The 19,040-nt window shown below is 46.0% G+C and overlaps 1 protein-coding gene across 2 annotated transcripts in view; it reads right to left on the reverse strand.

Moving 5' to 3' along the window:
• Window positions 1-234: 234 nt before the first annotated feature.
• The window catches only part of LOC134558068 (contactin-4), a 255,592-nt gene continuing 236,786 nt past the window's right edge, over window positions 235-19,040 (reverse strand). Inside the window, exons 14-24 of one of the 2 annotated variants that reach the window (XM_063411534.1) lie at window positions 13,216-13,391; window positions 12,033-12,150; window positions 10,928-11,086; window positions 9,125-9,274; window positions 8,272-8,342; window positions 6,168-6,402; window positions 5,601-5,716; window positions 4,865-5,051; window positions 4,262-4,374; window positions 2,817-2,985; window positions 235-1,908 (exon numbers count right to left, since the gene is read on the reverse strand). In XM_063411534.1, coding sequence (XP_063267604.1) covers window positions 1,808-1,908; window positions 2,817-2,985; window positions 4,262-4,374; window positions 4,865-5,051; window positions 5,601-5,716; window positions 6,168-6,402; window positions 8,272-8,342; window positions 9,125-9,274; window positions 10,928-11,086; window positions 12,033-12,150; window positions 13,216-13,391 — 1,595 coding nt within the window. In that variant the 3' untranslated portion in view covers window positions 235-1,807. Of the gene's footprint in view, window positions 1,909-2,816; window positions 2,986-4,261; window positions 4,375-4,864; window positions 5,052-5,600; window positions 5,717-6,167; window positions 6,403-8,271; window positions 8,343-9,124; window positions 9,275-10,927; window positions 11,087-12,032; window positions 12,154-13,215; window positions 13,392-19,040 lie in introns of both variants that reach the window. The other variant, XM_063411533.1, reaches the window with a different exon arrangement.

Consider the following 19,040-nt stretch of genomic DNA (forward strand, 5'->3'; position numbering starts at 1 on the left):
GGCTCTGCAAAACAAACCCAAAATTCACCTGCTCACTTTTTTTGGTCAGTTTTGGGAGCAGAATTAGACCAGAGGTGTATACATAGATTTTTTTTTTTTTTTTGTACCTTCACAAAGTTTTGATTTAAACCAACTCTTGTATCTTCACATCAGTGACAGTCTCAGCAGGCTCTGAGGGGAAGTTTCTCACTGGGCAGAGCAAAAAGTGGAGGAAAAAGGCTCCTGGAAGACAGGTATCTTTACAAATGACAGAATATTTATTACCAATACCTTTAAAAAAAGATTACATCTGCTAGATCACTGATAAATATCATTTACACCGGGGAGAAAACTACAGAAGCTTTTTTTTAAATTTCATTTTTCTTGGTTTTGTGGATTTTTTTAAAGGTTTTTTTAATTTTATTTTTTTTACATAGAAGTAACCATATCAAACTAAGAAAGGAACACAGCTTGAAATACTGACAATATTTCTCTGGTCAACACCCCTGACTTTTACACAAGTGGAATCCTGATTATGAGTTACTGAATAAATATATTTAGAAGGTCTAAAAGTTAACTGTATTATTTTGTAAGCAAAAAGGACAAGTTACAGGCAAATTCAAGCTATCAGGAGAAAAAGAAAAAAAAATACCACTGCAGCGCATTGAAAGTTGAAAATTGTATAGAAAATTCCGTTGCCTTTTCCAGCGTTATCCCGTCCGAACTTACAAAATTCCCCGTAGTAACAAACAGTCCTTCTCTTGAGAAGAGTTATTCCAGTGTGGATAGTGCTGTTTTCTGCTGTGGCTCTGTTCTGCCTCCAGGCGTCTGGAGGTTCTAAAAGGAAAGGCAAACTTCCAGCGGGGATCTCCGGGAGATTCCCGCTTTTCCACGGATAACCGGGAGCCGGGGCAGCACCGGGCCCAGTTCCCAGGCATTCTCTGGAGAGTGGAGTTTCCGAGGATGAGGAGTTGTGTCCCAAAGAACGAGCCCAGAGCAGCTTTGTGTCTCAGAGCGGCCGTGTTTCAATTTCCTGGAAATTAATCCCAAACGTGAGGGATTTCCTTGGAATGAGCTCTCCAGAGGTCACAGCTCTGCAGGATCTGCATTTTCCCACCGTGTGATGCTAACTGTGATCAAGACAAAGCAATTGCACAGCCCCTCCTCGCTGCACCGTGCCCCAACATTGGCTACGTGTCCTGTAGTCCACAACCAACCAAAAACCACGTGGCTGCCCAAAATTCTGCTCCTCTGAGGGTCTGGAGTTTGTCCTGCTCAGGGCTCTGGCCAGAACGTGTTAGAGGCACTGGGTTCAGCACAGGAGCTGCCAGTGGAGCTCAGTCCGGGTCTGGATCAGTTCTGCCCTGTCCAAGTGTGCAGGCAGCTCCAGCCAATCTGCCAGGAACAGCCTGGAACTCTCCGTCGCAAAAGGAAAAAATCCCAAACAATATTTCCGTGATAATGTCGTCCGTAGCATTTTATAGCAGAGGAAAAAAATTAATATCTACATCGTATGTTAACTTTAAAAAATTCTATAAAACACTAAATATATAATAAAAAATATGCATATAAGGACATATGTAAACTGCTTTGGTAACATCATATTACAGATGTTTTCAGTGCATTGCAGAGTTTCCAAGGAAACTTCAGACAAAGCTATATTTGCTTTGAGGAAGTATAATGCCATTCCTAAAGAAGCATAAACATTTGTTTTTTTCCAGTAGTAAGATGTACTCAAACCACAATATTACTTAGTACTGGGTGTCTCCAAAACAACTAGCTAAATGTTGCTTATATTATAAAGAAGCAGTCCTGGGTGTCATTGTTGTCATAAACTGGAGCGGGCTGTGAGGGAGATCATGATTGTGCTGAGGGCTGACAGGGTGCAGGCGCTGGAGGTGGACGAGCCCGAGCCTCTGGCGTAGGCATCTGAGAGGGGAGAAGGAGCCAGAGGTGAGCAGAGAACCAGCCCTGAACCCTTCCTTAGCCCACCTGCCCCGAGGTTTGACTTCCCTCCCCACAGCCCCCTCCTCCTCTTCACCACCCCCTCTCCAGCTGAATTTCTGGTTTCATTCCAATTCCTGCCCCAGTTGTGTTGAGGCTCCTCTCACAGTTACTTCACACACTGCCTGCTTACCATTATTGGTATTTTTTCACAATTGCACCATGTTCCAGCTGTTCCCTGTGTCTCCCATCCCGGAGGAGCCGTGTGCCTGCTCCGTGCCCCAAACGGGAGCTGGCGTGTTCCAGCTGCCCTTCCCTCTCCTGTGCTGCTGATTAAATCCCTCTGCATCCTTTACACATGCTTTACACATGCTTTACACATGCTTTACACATGCTTTACACAGCCACGGTGGGGACAGCTCTGCTCTCACCCAGGCTGTTTTCACATCGCTGGGATTTTAACGCCTCCTTCCTGCATTGCAGAGGCTCCTGATTTAATGCAGCTTATAAAAGCTGGGACATTATTAATGGAAGATGGGACATGGAGATTTTGCAAAAGCCATGTTGTGTAATAAAATACCCTTTGTGCTTGTTCTTCTACACCACCTCATTTCCCTAAATAAATATTTATGCATCCAGCACGCAGTGGGATATGGCTGTACAGTGGCCTTATAGATTTAGAGGCCTCTGCATCTTGTATTTTGTTATAGTGAATTGCAGTGAAACAATACAGTCAGTGCATGGAGCAGAGAGGGAAAAGTGTCTGGAAACCTTAAATACCAATAGAACCACTTAGGATGGGTTTCTTATGGCTGAATTTTGCTTTTGGGATGGAATCAGACCCGGGGACTGGAATATCTGCTGGCACAGAGCCCAATCCCTCCCATCCTTACTGGAAATCTTTGGGATTCGGATCTGCTCGCTGCTGCTGCCGTCGCCGCCGTCGCTGAAGGGTTTGATCTCGATGATGTAATCCTCCTCAAAGGGCAGGGACAGCTCCACCGAGGTTTTGTTTGTTTCTATGACAGACGTGCTGCTCTGCCTGTTCCACCTGTACAGGACCTGCAGCCAGGGGAGACAGGACAGGGGGCAGAAGGGCAGAGCTGCCCGCTGTCCTCAGAGCTGGGCACCTCAGCGTGTCCAGAGGTGCTGCTGTTCTTGTCCTGATGCCCAGGCAGGGTCTGGTCACACAGGGGACACCTGGCATTTGCTGGGGACACCAGCACAGAGGTGGCAGTGCCTGGGCAGGGGGGTGACACTGGCAGGAGGTGATGCTGATCAGCAGCACCCAACACAGCACCGGTACCTGGTGGAGCTCTCAGAGAAACCTTTACCTTGGTCAAGCTAAAAGAAACCCTTGTAAAAATAAAAAACTTCTTTATAGAGGTCAGAAACTCCTTATTATGCTTCTTGTGGAAACTGAGTTGGGATATTTGATGCAGTGCCACCCATGGCTTCCCAGAATAAATGACTTTTGTGAATGACTTTCTGAGCTGTGGGAGTTGTACTAATTTAGATCATAAATTGTGGCATAAAATACAAGATTTCTAGGCAAAAAGAAGAAAACTAGGCAATGTTTTGCTATGATTCAGGAAATAAATCCATGTGGCTGTGCTATCTTTACAGTAAGCTAAAGGAGAATGTTTCAGAAACCCTCTAGATGCTTCTCCAGGATGATGAGTCTCTCTCTCCCTCTTTCAACTGACTCCTTAATTTGCATTTCAAACCTAAAATATGTAGTGAAAAGCCGGTCCAGATTGCTGAGGTCCATCTGAGGTTTGCACTAAAAACCCTGAGGAATTGCTTATTTTTGATGAGCCCCTACAGAGCACCCAAGACAATTGAAAGTAGGTGCAGGAATTGAGGGGAGCTGGTGCAGGCTCGCCAGGCTGCTGGCATTCCAGACTGGGAATAAAACATGGAGCACGGCCAGGTCCTTCACTGGCTCAGGCTCTGGTGGGAAATGTTTGCACAGCTCCAACCCCAGGGCAACGTCTTTTTGGGCTAAATGAAACCCTTGTGGAGGTGATGGAGCTGAATTCTTCCCAAGGTTTCTCTCTAGTTAAGTGATGTCCTATTAAAACTGCTTCTAATGAGGATTCTCTTTGTTTTCCTCTTGGCTTGGCTTTCTAAAGGAAATGGGAGCTATTAAAAAAACATTTTATTTATCTGCAATTAAGGAGCCAACTACAGCCTTGGGGAAGTTTCCAGGAAGGCAGGAGGCCCTGCAGGTGGGAGCTGCAGGAAAAACGTGCTCACGTACACAGGCACGGCTGTGGCTTTGGGGAATGCCCCAGATCCGACCAGGGAATCATGCAGGTTCCATGGAAATACTCACTTTGTAGCCTCTCACTTCTGACTCGTTGTCCAAGGCTTTCACCTGGTCCCAGTTCAGGATGATCTTGGAGTCGGATGAATTCCACACGATGTTCCCGGGGGGCTGGCTGGGTGCTGCACCAAGAAACAGAAAGCAGCACGTCACTGAGGGGATCAGCTCCCAGCTGGATCCCTTCCAGTGCCTGTGGGGCTTCCAGCAGCACAGCTGAGCCTGCCCACAGCATCCCTCTGCAAAGCTAACGAGCTGCTTCACTGATCTGTGTCCTCAAGGTCACGGCAGGTGTGACACGACACGGCGCTTGAAATGAAAAAAGGACTCAGTCACTTGCTCAACATGCCTGAGACCAGGGGGAAAAAAGCCCTCTTGAACACTGAGATAAATATTTAATTTGCCTGCACAGCTGTGATTTCGGTTTTGCATGCTCTGCTTACTTAACACCGGGAAGAACCTCACGAAAAAAATTAAACAGAAAGGCTGAGCCTGGTAAATCTGCACAAAAACCTGGCAAGGAGAAGCCTGACAGGTCCCTCAGACTCAGGAGAGCTGGGAAACGAGAGAGGGGCGCTGGGGGGACCCTGCCAGGGCGTCCCTGCCAACACTCACGTGGCTTCTTGGTGGTGACGTTGACGGCGGCGCTGGGGGGGCCGGTGCCCGCCGTGTTGTAGGCCCTGACTGCCAGGTGGTAGAGGGCATTGCCCCTCAGGTTGCTGACTCTGGTGGAGGTCTGGTTCCCCACCGTGCGGATCCTTCTGGCGTTCTCCTCCTTCTCGTCGTGCCGCCAGCAGCGCACCTGGGAGGCAGAGCAGGGCTGGGGGGGGCTGGCAGCACCCAGAGGGGCTGGCGGCACCCAGAGGGGCTGGCGGCACCCAGAGGGGCTGGCGGCACCCAGAGGGGCTGGCGGCACCCCCGTGCTCCTGTCACCCACCCAGATCTGCTCCCAGGACAGCTCCTGCTCCTGCCACCACCCCTGGCCCTGCTGGGGACCAGCAGGCTCTGGTGCTCCCTCCCCAAGCCTGGCCATGGCAGCACCTTCAGGGAGGGCTCCATTTCCAGCCAGATCCCACAGAGAAAGGGGGAATTTCTATCCTCGTGAGAGAAAGGTGGAATTTTTAACCATGTGAGAGAATGATGGAATTTTTAGCCTTTTGAGAGAAAGGTAGAATATTTAACCGTGTGAGAGAACAGTGGAATTTTTAACCTTTTGAGGGAAATCTCTGTGTGCTAAAGAGGAGCAAATCCACTTGAGGAACACACCCACGGCAGGAGGAGCAGCACGAGGACATCCCTGCATCCCCTCAAGGCTTGCTGCTGAAAGGATCCTGCACTCTGTTCCCCATACCTCATATCCCTGTATTCTTCCTTTGTGCTGGTTCTCCCACGGGGGAGCCCAAGAAACTTCGACGTCTGAGGCAGAAAGGCTTCTGGCCAGAACAGTGGTTGGGGCTCTCGTTGGCTCTGGGCAGTTAAAAATAAAAGTAAGAGTTTTCAGTTCTATGTTCAATTAGTCTCAAACGTCAGGGGATTTAATTTTCCTCATTGCACAAGGAGGGAGGCAAACAAATGTCCACGTTTCAAACCGACTGCCTGTCAGGCTGTGGCCTCTCCCTCAGAAATAATAAGATGTCATTACTAAACTCAACCCAGGATACCATGTACTGTAATTAGGACAAGTGGGAACATTTTCTAATCAGTGGCCATTAATTCACACTAAATCTCCGCGGAATCCTTCCCAGATCACGTATTACTTTCCCATTAACATCAAAAGATTTCATTACGATTAACGTTATTTTAACGACCGCCAGAAGAATCAATCACGGCTGGCCATTTGTTATGAACCAAAGGATGTGTCAAGGTGGGCACCAAACCCTCCCAGGGGGCAGAGGAGGAGTGGAGGGCCCATCCCTACCTTCCTCTGCCGAGTAGACGACGGTGACGGGGCTGAAGGAGCCTTCCCCCTTGTTGTTGTAGACGCCCACTTTGACCTCGTAGGGCGAGAAGGGCGGCAGGCTCTCGTTGCGGAACACGTAGCGGGCGGCGTCCGGCGAGGCCACCACGGTCTGCATCCAGCTGACCGTGCCCAGCGGCCGGAAGGCCACCACGTAGCCAAAGCCACCCCCGTTCTGCAGCTCCTCGGGCACCGTCTGGGGACAGGGAGGGACAAACAGCGGCGTCAGCGCGCGCCTGGCCGTGCCCCGGGGGTGGCTCTTTGTTCACAGGTTGGACTTGGTGGTCTCAGAGGCCTTTGCTAACCTGGCTGAATCTGTGGTTCTGTGATGATTCTGTGGTTCTGATATTCGGTGATTCTGTGATGTGGTGATTCTGTGATGTGGTGATTCTGTGATGTGGTGATTTTGCCTTCTGTGATGATTCTGTGATTTTGTGATTCTGATATTCTGTGATTCTTGGTTCTGTGATTTTGCGATTCTGTGATTCTGAAATGATACTGTGATTCTGAGATTCTGTGATTCTGAGATTCTGTGATTCTGTGATGATTCTGTAATTTTGCATTCTGTGATGATTCTGTGATTCTGATATTCTGATTCGGGTATTTTGTGATTCTTGGTTCTGTGATTTTGTGATTCTGTGATGTGGTGATTCTGTAATGTGGTGATTCTGTGATTCTGTGATGATTCTGTAATTTTGCATTCTGTGATGATTCTGTGATTCTGATATTCTGTGATTCTAATATTCTGTCATTCCTGGTTCTGTGATTGTGACATTCTGTGATTCTGTGAACACAGCACTGCAGATGGAGGTGCTGGGGTTCCTGCACCACACCCAACCCAAATCCATCCCAGCCTGCCTGCACCGGAGCCTTTCTGCCCCATGGAACAGGCAGCAGCTCCTCCAGGAGCATTTCTCCTCAAGATTATTTCCCTTCCCTCCCTGGCTGGACGGGGCCTCCACACTGATGCAATTTCAGCCTTTGTGAAGAGCCTGAGGTTTGCTGGGGTGCAGCAAGGACACAGTTCCTGCTTTCCCAACACATGTGCAGCTGCTCCCACACCTTTGGATCCCACGTGAAGCCCCAGAGAACACACCCTGGACATGCTGACACTTCCTGCTCTGAGGCTTGCAGCCCCCTAAAAAGCTGCACTAAACCCAAAAATTCCAGTATTAAAATAATCCATAATTATGGGCCATGGAGCTTCAGCAGTGGTGACTGCATCCTACTCTGTATTGTAAGGCTCACATAAAGAAAAGGCCTCTGGACATTTAAAAGAGTAAAAACCACTCTTCTATCAAAGTACAAATTATATTTTGTGCAAATTACATCTCAAACCAATGGCTGATGTTCTGGCCATGTGTGTTTTTGAAACATATTGCAGTATCTTTAGGAGACACGGCGTAACTAATTAGTGCAGCAGAGGAGGAAATTTAGCACATTGAGCTGTGTGGCGAGGACAAAAACCCATTTATAGGTTTTTAATAACCTCAAAAATATCTCTGGCGATTCATCCTGCCAGCTTGGTCAGAAATAGTGCTAAATGGAAGTGTTAGCATGTCTAGTGCAGTTCATTATTAGGAGAAATATGCCAGCTGCATCGCATCACAACACGGAAATATGAGCAGACAAATGACTAAAGTTCTAACCCCGTCTGCCTTAAGGAATGTTAAACATTTCTCATCTCTGCATCTCCTCTCCCTGGCTGCCATCAGCAGCAGTGAAAGGCAGCATGCCTTGTGCTGGCCCTGAGTGTCTGCTGCCCTGTGTCCCAGGGAGGAGCTGGGAGCCAGCACTGCGATTCCCCACCAGGCCAGGATGTTCCAAGCCTGTTTTATCCCTCGTGTGGCTCCTGCCATCCACATTTTGCCATGTGGATGTGCTGGGAGTCAGGGAGAGCTGAGCTGGTGGCAAATCCTGCTCCCCATGGCCCCTGCTGCCCATTCCCCAGGGCTGGGGTGCCATCCTTAGGCTCCATCTGCTCAGCTGGGCTGTTTTCATCACTCAGTCTGGGCTTTTGCACTGCCAGCCCTCTGAAATCCACACAAGCTGGAGTGAGACTCACCTCCCACGTAATGACCAGCTCAGACTTGCTGCCTCCACCTCCGCTGACATTAGCTGGGGTCACCTCAGGGACTGCAAAAATAAAAAAAGAAATACAGAAGATGGATGTGACAGCTTCGAAACCCCAACCCCACATGGAGATGGAACAGAGCTGTGCAGCAACAGGACCCTGCTGGCCTTCCCCTGCTGCTGCCAGGAACTGTTAAAATGACTAATTTGCCATGGCAAACAGCACATTAAAAGTATGTCAATAATAGTATATGAAAACTATGTCAATTAACTCGTGTATTCAGTCTCTAATTGTGTAGTTTAAACATTTGTCCTCCATTAAAAAAGGTCTTTTACTTATTTTCCTGTTTTGTATTCAGTTCCTCTGTGGGATCCAGCAGAACAGAGGAGGCCCCTGCCAGGGCTTTGAGGCATTTCTTGTGTGGATGCTGAATGTGAGAGCTCAGGCAGCAGCTCAGGGTCTGTGTGAAACCAAACCACATCACACAGGCCTGGGAAAGTGGCCTGAGAAACGGGGAGGAGGAATTCAAACAGTCCTTGGAGAGAGAAAACCACCTTTATAGGTGCTGTTTGTCTAAACTTGTTGTTTACTGTCAAGAAATGGTCGAGGGGTGTTGTTCCTGACTGTCCAATGATGGTCTTGTGTTGGTTTGCTGAGCAATGAAACTTCATTCTTTGGGACCTGTCTATAAAAGAGGATTTGGAAGTATAAAGATCGCTCTCACTTTGCCATAAGCTTGGGAGTCGTGTCGTTAGTTCCATACCGTCCCTAACACAACAGCGACACTCTGGGCATTTACTGCACGAGGATTTCAGCCTCAGCCCCTGTGCCCAGCCCCACTCACGAGCCTCCTCCGTCCTCCTCTTCTCCGAGGGCCTGCTGGGCTCCCCGATGCCGATCAGGTTGGCGGCCACCACGCGGAACTCGTACTCCACCCACGGGTTCAGCCCCACCACCGTGGCCGTGAACGTCCTGCCGTCGATGACCTCTGGGACTGGGGAGGCAAGGAAACACAGCGGGGTGAAATTCTGAAAAAGGCACAGGGAAATCTCCTTTCCTCAAAGGCCAGGGCTTAACATAAATAAAGGAGGAGTGAAAAACTTTCTCTGGTCATTTTGCCAGCTGCAAAGAAGTGAAAGAGGCAGCGTTAAACCGCTGTGGTTTTAGCACAGAAATTCCTGCCCTTGGAGAGTTTCTCCAAAATTGCCACAGCTTGGAAACAAAGTGTCAAGGCAACAGGTTGGGAGGGTCTTTGTTTTTCTCTTTTTAAAACACACTGTTGTCTCTGTCTAATGGGTACTGGAACAAAATTAACCTGTGACGGAATGAGCAATTACATCACGGGGTTTTTCCCTCTATCAGGAAAATAATTCTCCTTAAAGATAGGCCGGTGACACGGTCTGTCCCTGAGGGATGTCTTTACAGACCACAATTGCTGTTGTATATCTCCAGCACAGCAACAAGAGATAGGAATTCATTCTGTTTTCCCTTAAACATTCATGAGAAAAATGGGTGAGTAATGGCACTGAGTGCACCCTTAAATCTTTGGGTTGCCAAACCTGAAACGAGTTAATAAGAGCAGTGCTCTGCACCAGGGAAATTGCTTTTCACACCAGGGGCCAGAGCTGCTCTGGGGGTGCTGACAGAGAAAGTTTTAGGCATCAGGCAGCAGCAGAACCTTCCAAGACATTCCAAACAATTTCCAACCTCTGCACCTGCTGTTTTTTCCAGCTTGTTTACTTGCAAAGATGTTTGTGAAAAGGTGTTGGTCTGAATGACCAATCATGTCTAATTGTGCTGGAACACGGTGTAAAAAGGATGTGCCTTTTAATGAACATTGCTATATATGCCCTCCAAGAAGACTGGAGTATGTCATTATTTCAGCCATCACGATTATCACGATTAATATTATTATTACTATCATCATTATTATTATTTATTATTATTATTAAATATAGAATATAATATAAATCACATACTATACTATAATAATATATTACTGTACTATAGTATACTATAATAATATATAATTTAATAATAAATATAATACATTATATAATGTTATATAAATATATAACATATAAAATATATAATATATATTATAGATACTATATTATATATAAAATATATAAAATATAATAAATATAAATAAATATATAAAATAATATAATAAATATAATATAATAAATATAACAATAGTAATAATATAAATAATCATATAAGTAATAAAATATATGTTAATATAAATAGAAGTAATATAAATAATCATATAAGTAATATAAATATAAATATATATAGATATAAATATAGATATAAATATATATAAATATAGATATAAATAGATATAGATATAGATATAAATATAGATAGATATAGATATAGATACAGATATAAATATAGATATAAATATAGATATAAATATAAATATAAATACAAATACAAATAAAAATATAAATACAAATACAAATACAAATACAAATACAAATATAAATATAAATATAAATATAAATATAAATATAAATATAAATATAAATACAAATACAAATATAAGTATAAATAAAAACCCCCTGTGCCCTGTGTGGGCGCAGAGGGCAGGGTTTGGCCCCCTGCAGCCCCTGTGTGCCAGGGCAGGGGCACACTCACCCACCTGTGCTCACTGCCTGCCAGCCCACCGAGAAGGGCGTGCGTGCCTGCACCACGAACATGGTGATGGGGCTGTGGTTGTCGGCGCCCGGCCGCCAGGACAGCTGCGCCGTGCTGTCGGTCACCTCGTCGATGGTCACGGCCTCAGGGGGACCCGGGGGACCTGCGGGGTGGCACGAGAACCCCGGTGACCCCAGGGTTCATCTTCCCCTCGTGGGGACAGAGCAGGGCGGTCTCAGGGGGGTTTAACCAGTGAAGCTCTGCAGGGAACACCCGGCAGGGAGAGACCCCTCTGCTCCATCCCATGGCCACTGCTGCCCGAGGTTCAGTCTGCCCCCACCTCAGAGGGTCACAGCACGGTTTGGGATGGGAGGGACCTTCAATCCCATCCAGTGCCACCCCTGCCATGGCAGGGACACCTCCCACTGTCCCAGGCTGCTCCAAGCCTTGTCCAACCTGGCCTGGGACACTGCCAGGAAGCTTCTCTGGGCACCCTGTGCCAGTGTTTTAATGCCCCTGATGCTTTTAGAGAGTGACAACAGCTGTACTTTTATCATCATCAAGGGTCATTTCCCTGTGAGAATTTAATATTCCTCCTCTTTATGAGAACCAAGGGTAGCAGGGACAGAGCAGCACCCAAATTTGCCTCCCCCAAGCAGGAAATATGAATCAGATTTCTCATAAGGACAGAGAGTCAGGGCAATTAATTACAGCTCTGTTAAAGTCAAACTTACACATCACCTGTGCATGGTAATGAAGAGATCTCGATATATCAGTGAAGTCACTAAATCTTGTTTATTCTCAGAAAGAACAAGGTTGCTTGGCAGAAATGCTGCCAGCAACTGTCCCTGCACAGGTCAGGGCACAAATGAGCTCAGTGGCTGCAGGGCTGGCGTTCAGGACAGGGACAGGCACCAGGGATGTGTGGGCTGGGTCTGTTCTGGGAGCACCTCAAACACTTCACAGCCTGATGCTGTGGACCCCAGCGTGTGCCCAGAGCTTTTTTCTCAGATCAGTTACAAGATCTCTGAGCCAGGGATTGCAGAAGGCAGCAGAAAAAAAATGTAAAATCTACAACAACACCAACAACAGCAGCAAAATTCAAATACCTCTTACAATCAGGTCTGCAGCAGCTGAGAGCTTGTCCACACTTGTTTGCACCATGCAGACGTATTTCCCCGCGTGCTTCAGCTGGATGCTCCTGATCATCAAATCACCAGCTGAATCCTGCTGATAGAGTAGGGAAAAGTGGTTACAATCACTTTTTAATGAGCCCTAAACATCATTATCACACGAAGGACACTGTGACTAATGGATTTACTTTGTGCTGGCTGATGGAAACATCAGCAGTGCGAGCCATGGCCTGTTAAAATGATGGGAGTCTGCCTGGAAGGTAAGAGAGGGAGCATCCCTAAAATTCCGGCTCCTCCCAGGAGCAGGGCTGGGGGCTGTTAAGCACTTTCTCCATTAAAACATGACAATGTAGGACAGGTTCACTCTGATTCCTCCTTTTTCCCTCTGGATATCCAATTTTTACCTCTCTGGCATGCAGAGGCCCAGGTTGTGTCTCCATCTCCCTGCAAGGGAAGCCCAGCCCAAATTTGGAGATTGTCAGCAGTAGTTTGATGGCTTTGTGTGCCAGCCAGAATTCTGATTGCCCAGCATTTCTGTGCTAAAGATCACGAGAACAGCACTCTCTGAGGAAATCTTGCATCACACACCAGCAGTAATTTGTTTTCCAAATGCCAAGTGCATGTCTGATTAACTGTTGAATAGAACTAATTAGGTTTCTGGATGCATTGGATGCTGAGAACCTCTCTCAATTTCTCTCCAGACACAAAGCATTTGATGCATTGGAAATCTCAGGGTAACCTCGTGGTTGTGGCCCTCGGACTGGGGAATATTAATAAAGTTTATAATTTTAGTTTTATGGGCCAAAACAGGAGCAGTCACCCTGAAAAGCCGTGGCTGCTGCCGTGAACCCTGGGCATCAATCTCTGAGTTCATCTTTTCATGATTTTTTTTTAAGGGATAAGAGCAAGGCTTGGAAACTGTATCTCCTTTTCCTTTCAGTTAAATTTCTCTCCTGACAAATGTAAACACGAACTGTCACTATGCCTGAGACCTCCTGCTCTCTAAAACCTCCCTCAGAGCACCATGCAAAACCTTCCCAATTTTCCACCTCTGCTGAGAATTTTCCATTTCTTTCCTCCTTTTTCTTGCTGCCTTCGTGCGATTCCTCCTGTTGGTAACCTTTTCTACCCTGCCCACTTTGTCAGGTTTAATCCTTACCCCTCCAACCCTTTCGAAGTGGTCCCCATCCTTCTCAAAGTCGATCAGGTGCCCGTTGAAGGACCAGGTGAAGGCGATGTCCAGGGAGTGGTCGTGGGACACCTGGCAGGGCAGGACGATGCTCTCTCCAACTGTGACATCCATGCTGAAAGGGGACACCATCACCCGGGTGGGATCTACAAACAGCAAAGAAAGGGGAGAAAAAAGGGTTATTCTTGTTCTCCTGAGGAACAGAAACATTGTAGGGCTGAGAGAGATCTCAGCAGTGACCACTTAGGAAGCTCCTTAAATCACTGAGTGAATTATTCCATCTCTGGGTTTATCCTTTCTCTAGTTGTTGGATTAAAACACTTAATAAACCCTCCAGGATGCTCTTCCAGCCACCATCCTGATGAAGAAGGAGGAAAGAAAAGGCTGGGAAATAGTGCAGCAGATCTGAAAGGCTCGATTAAAACTTTTTATCAGCAATTTTCTTATTTGAATCTTCTCACTTCCAAGACCTGTTTCACACTCATACATTGCTCACCACGGCTATCAAAAATCTTTTCTGTTGTTCCTAAATTAAATGCAAAATCTCCAAAACTGGAATAAAAAGGGTGTATTAAAGCCAGGAGTTTTTAATCTGGCCATACCTGGAAAGGCAAAGATGAGGCTGAGATTATTGGTTTTATGTTATTGTGTTTGTAGAGAACTGGCCCCGCTCTCTGATGGGTGATTTCACATCTCAAATCCTTTCCTTGGGCAAGGAGAGCCCCCAAAAAGAACAAATATAAATGATGGGTGACACCAACAGAACCTTCCAGAGCCTGGAACCCAAACCCTTGATGGGAGGCAGAAGGGAGGGCCCTGACAGGACATTTCCAAGGGGAAGCCCCAGACCTGGAGCAGGTTCTGTGTCAAACACAGGCAGCAGCTCCACCCTCCTTCAGGACTGATCCCCTTCTCACAGCTGGGGCTCCACAGCTCCTTTACCACTGGTTTAATTGTCAATTTTTCACCTCTGGGTGAGCAGTGGTGGCACAGAAAGATGAGCTACGACACATTATGCAGACTCCACTCCTCGCCTGTGCCTGTGAATTCCCTCTGCCTCTAAAGTTAACATTTCTCTTCTATTTCTGTTGACAAAAAATGCAGCAATTTTTTCTACAGGGCCTCAGAGGAAATGAAAAGGAGAAAAAATATTGCTTAACAATGAGAGCAAAAGTCTGAAAATCATACAGAGATAGATATTTTTGCTTATTCCAAAATTCTACTCTGCACAGCTGTCACGCTAAAATAATACCAGCATTATTCAATCTCTGGTACATGACACCAAAATCTTAACTAATTCTTCCTGAGCCTATTGCCCAACTGCTTAATTCTCTGCTAAAATAATAAAGATACAGCAACACAGATATGGGCTGGGCAGAACTACTCACGGAAATCCAGGGGATGCAAAGCTCTTCCTGGATTTTCAACCTTATCAAAAGTCTACAGGAGGTGGTAAGAAAGATTGGGTTCCTGTCTACAGAGATTTCAGATCAAGTCCTCAGGGCCTTGGCTCTATTTTCTGGGACAAATTTAATTTTGTGTTCACTTCTGACCAAGCAGAGGAACTGTTAAAACAACTGTTATGACAATTAATAAATTAATTAATACATTAAATATTTCTCAGGTGCTTATAAACATGAAAAGAATGAAGACTATAAAGACTGTAAATATATAGAATAGCATATATAATAGTATAAAATTTTTGAATATAGAATAGATTCTAGAATATCAAATTCTGGTATGTAATCTGCATTCTAGAATTCTATAGAATTATATTGTAGACTATATTAAATGTATAACAAATATTAGATATTCTTTATGGGATATTTCTATTCTAGAATATAGTTACAGTTATAGGCTTATAGTTATAGGTTTATATAGTTAGAGTATTATAGGTTTATATAAATGTAGAGAATATGAACTATAATAGAATTCTAGGATCCAATAAATGATATCAAGAAATGGGTGTTTGCTGAAGGCCAGAGCAGCTCAGCACAGCTCTTGCAGGTATTTTCACCAGGAACTGTCAGTGCCTGGTGCTTCCACAAATCCCTGCAGGCTTCATGGGATGCTGGAATCATTTCGGCTGGAAAAGAACCTTTTAAGGTCACCGAGTCCGAGCACTCCTGCCCACGGTCCCCTGTCCCCAGGTGCCACCGCACACTTCTGTTTCACCCCTCTGGCAGCTGTGCCAGGCCTGCAGAAACCTTTCTTTTCCTTCTTTTCTTTCTTTCCGTGTGGAATTCCTGCCTCTGGAGCATCCCCGGCTGGCGCGGGGTCTGTAGGTGTCACTGGAGGCTCGGGAACAGCAGAGCTCCTTCCCTGCCTTCTCGGGAGGACGCTCCTTGTGCGACAGAGGCGGCACTTCCCAGATTCCCGTGGTTTTCCCATCCCAGGGAAGGCTCCCGGCTGGAGCCGGGCTGTCCCCGCACGCAGCCGGGCTGTCCTGAGGCCACCCGAGCTCCTCTCCCCTCCTTCGGTCCCGCTGAAATCCCGATTTTCCTGCGGCTTCACCGGAGCCCGGGCTCCTTCTGACCGATCCCATGGATTTGGTTTATCCTACAGGAGATTTTAACCAAGTTTTCTGTCTCCCTGGGAAGAGAGGGAGCCGAGCATCACCTCCCCTCTGGGGGAAGGCTGAAACCGCTTCCCTTCCCTCCTTTATCAATTGCCCATCATCAGCCGTGAGTACCTAAATGCTTATTTAGACATCGACCGCAGCACGCAGGAGGAGGTCGAAGGAGAAGGAAAAGAAGGGAATATTCAGGTTTTGACATATTTACACATATTTATCCAGCATATAAACCCTGCAGAAATCAAAACGCCACAGCCTCCAAATTACCAATTCTTTCAGACTGTCCGCCTTCTAAAGGAAAATTTCCATATTATTATTATTATTATCATTAATATTATTCCATCCTTTCTTCTTCCAGCCTTGCCTTCATTCAACTGTGCACCTCCACGCTGCTGGGAGGCGAATGGGAATGTTGTGCAAGGTCCTACAGAATCATGGAATAATTAAGGTTGGAAAAGGCTCCAAGATCATTAAGCCCAAACTTCAGCCTACTTTGAGGTCTGCAGTCCACGTCCCTCTCCCGTTCCCTCTTTTGCCTGAGTAGGGAAGGTCTGCTGGAAATTCTCCTGACTGCTGATATTCCTTATGAGCACCTGGGCAGATAAGCAGCAATTTCCAGTTTGATTAACCAGCTAATTACCTAATTCTCTCAGATTAGTGTTACAGTGGTAAAGATCCAGGTATATTTTTCCTTATCTGCATAAACCATTTCCTGTACAAGATTTTAAGATGTGTTTTTCTTGTAGATGAACTCAAACTTGAGCATTTGGGACTCATTTTTCCTCTTTTTTTTTTTTTTAATTATTATTTTTTGGAATACCTGCATGTTTACCAATTCCATTTTGGCTTTTATCAGCAGGAGTTAATAAATGCATCTCAGATCAATGTCCTCTATTTGCAATGACATTTTACATTATTGTATTGATTCCAAGGCAAATCATGTCTGGAGATAATAAGAATCAATCCTGGAGCATCTGGTTTCTATGAGCAACCAAAGAATCAAAGTCCAATACATGAAAATACTCAAATGTGCTCTATTTTTTTTTTTTTCTGTTTGTGAATGAAGTATTTATCCAGGACCATAAAGTCAAAAGCCTCTGAGACCTGAGAGGTGAAACTCCTGGGAGCTCTGAGTGCTCTGTCATCAGACACTGAGATGTGCAGGAGAGAGGAAAGTACAACTCTGAATTAAAGAGATTAAAACCCAGTGAATGACCGAGCACATGGAGGAATTAGCAGAGCAAATTACAGCTGAATGGATTGAGTACTTCATGGGGCATGGCCAAAATCGAGATGAGAAAGAAATGGGGAAAAGGTTAAGTATTTACAGCGTTTGGCCTTTAAAATATCCCACCTGTGAGCTGTGATGAGTCACACAGATGCTTTCAGGAACAGGCACTTGGCTTTCATGCCAATATATCTCTTTTTTCCCTAGAATCAGCTATTACACACACTCCTAACAGAAGATTCTGCAGCATTTCCACCCTCTGGTGTGTACTGTGGCAGTTCAGCTTAATAAAATATAATCCTATTAAAAGGAGACACTATCAGTTTTGAAAAGGGACTTTAGGCCTGGGACTACAGTCACTTAGCTCTGATTTTAGAAATATTTGTGGTGAGTGATTAGAGCTTCCCACGCCAGCAGTGGGACACGGCTTTGTGTTCAGCAGGGATCAGGGAGGGGAGGGGTGGAAGCTCTGACCTTTCCTGGGAGAGCACAGACTCAATCCAGCGGCACACAGGGCTGAGCTGGCCCTTCAGGACACGCTAAAATTGCTTTGCTGAAGGAGGATCCTTATCTTGCCCCTTGTTTGGCTTCAATCTCCCCTCAGCAGTGTGGGGACCTGGGATTACTTTTGGCTGAGCCCCTTTGTCAGGAATTTTCTGTGAGGGTGGGCAAGGCTGTGTAAGAGGAGATGTTAGAGCAGATAATCTAACAATAGTTGTTTCAAACTCTTTGCCGAACATTTTTGAACAAGCAAAACCGAGTCATGCCCTTTTTTCACCAAAACACACAAACTTGTGCAAACGTTTCACATTTCCAAAAGTCAAGCAGAAGCTGTCATTAACACTTACCCTGACTGTCAGCTTGTGCAGCCTCCTGTCTCTGCAGGAGCTGTCAACCCACGGGGTTTACAAAATCTACAATTACAGCAAACAGGTATCACCAAACACCCATCTACTGAGAAATCTGAAAATACCCATGGGTCAGGCGACACCTCTCCAGGTGCAGTCTTTGCCTCTGTCCACACAAAAGCAATAACCAATCATGCCTGTCACCACTTTCCACAAGCATTTGTTTCACTAGGTGTGCCCCAAGAAATAAGAACAGGCCAGAGCCCTACACACACAGCCCCAAAATTGCCTCATTTTTAACAGATTAGGGCGTTTGTCACACTTTTAGAATTCCCTGCTCTCCCACAAGTCAAGCAATTATGAAAAGAACACATCAGACTCTAAAAGGCACTTTAGAGCAGCAGAAGGGGGGAGTGGAAGCCCCAGCACAGGGGATTCTGCTGGATCTAATCTCCAATAACGGGAGGGGGTGACCCAGAGGCGTCCCATGAGTTTTTAATTTCATTGTCAGCCTCAGTGAAGGCAGAGACATAAAAGATGGTAAAACTCACTCCACAACAACAGAAGCCGAAGTTCTCTTGTTACAAGGCCTTTTAAAAGTTTTTTAACTGCCAGGCTAATGCTAAAAGCTTGCAAGCTTCTACTTAAGGCAATCACTAAACACCACGTGCACCTTACAGCATGCAATAGTTGCTTGTTCTGTATTTTTTGCAGCTCACAAACTTTCTATGCTCCAAATATTTCAAGGCCTGCAATTCAGCTCTGTTTCAAACCCCTGTCTATGTAATCTTATTGAAACACAATGAAAGTCCTCTGCTTTTTCAGTCCCCACAAGGAGACTTTGGCTGGTGCTCCCTGTGGTCTGGCCCTTCCAAGAGCAGCATTTTCCTCCTCAGCTCCACTGAAGAGTTTCCCCCAGAGGGAGAACTCCCCAGAGCTGGTGGCAGAGTCTCCCTGCAGGAATGAATGTCCCTCAGGAGGGAGAGGGCAGTCAGCCAGGGGACTGCATTCTGCACACCCCAACCTGCATTTCTTGGGGGGCTGAATAATAAATGAGGGCTCATTTAAATCTGAAAACACATGAAGAATGAACTGCACAGGAGGGTACTGGGGAGGGGTGAGCCATTAGAACAAACTCAAGGAC

The sequence above is a fragment of the Prinia subflava genome, chromosome 14, assembly GCF_021018805.1.
Source record: "Prinia subflava isolate CZ2003 ecotype Zambia chromosome 14, Cam_Psub_1.2, whole genome shotgun sequence".
NCBI classification, from domain to species: domain Eukaryota; kingdom Metazoa; phylum Chordata; class Aves; order Passeriformes; family Cisticolidae; genus Prinia; species Prinia subflava.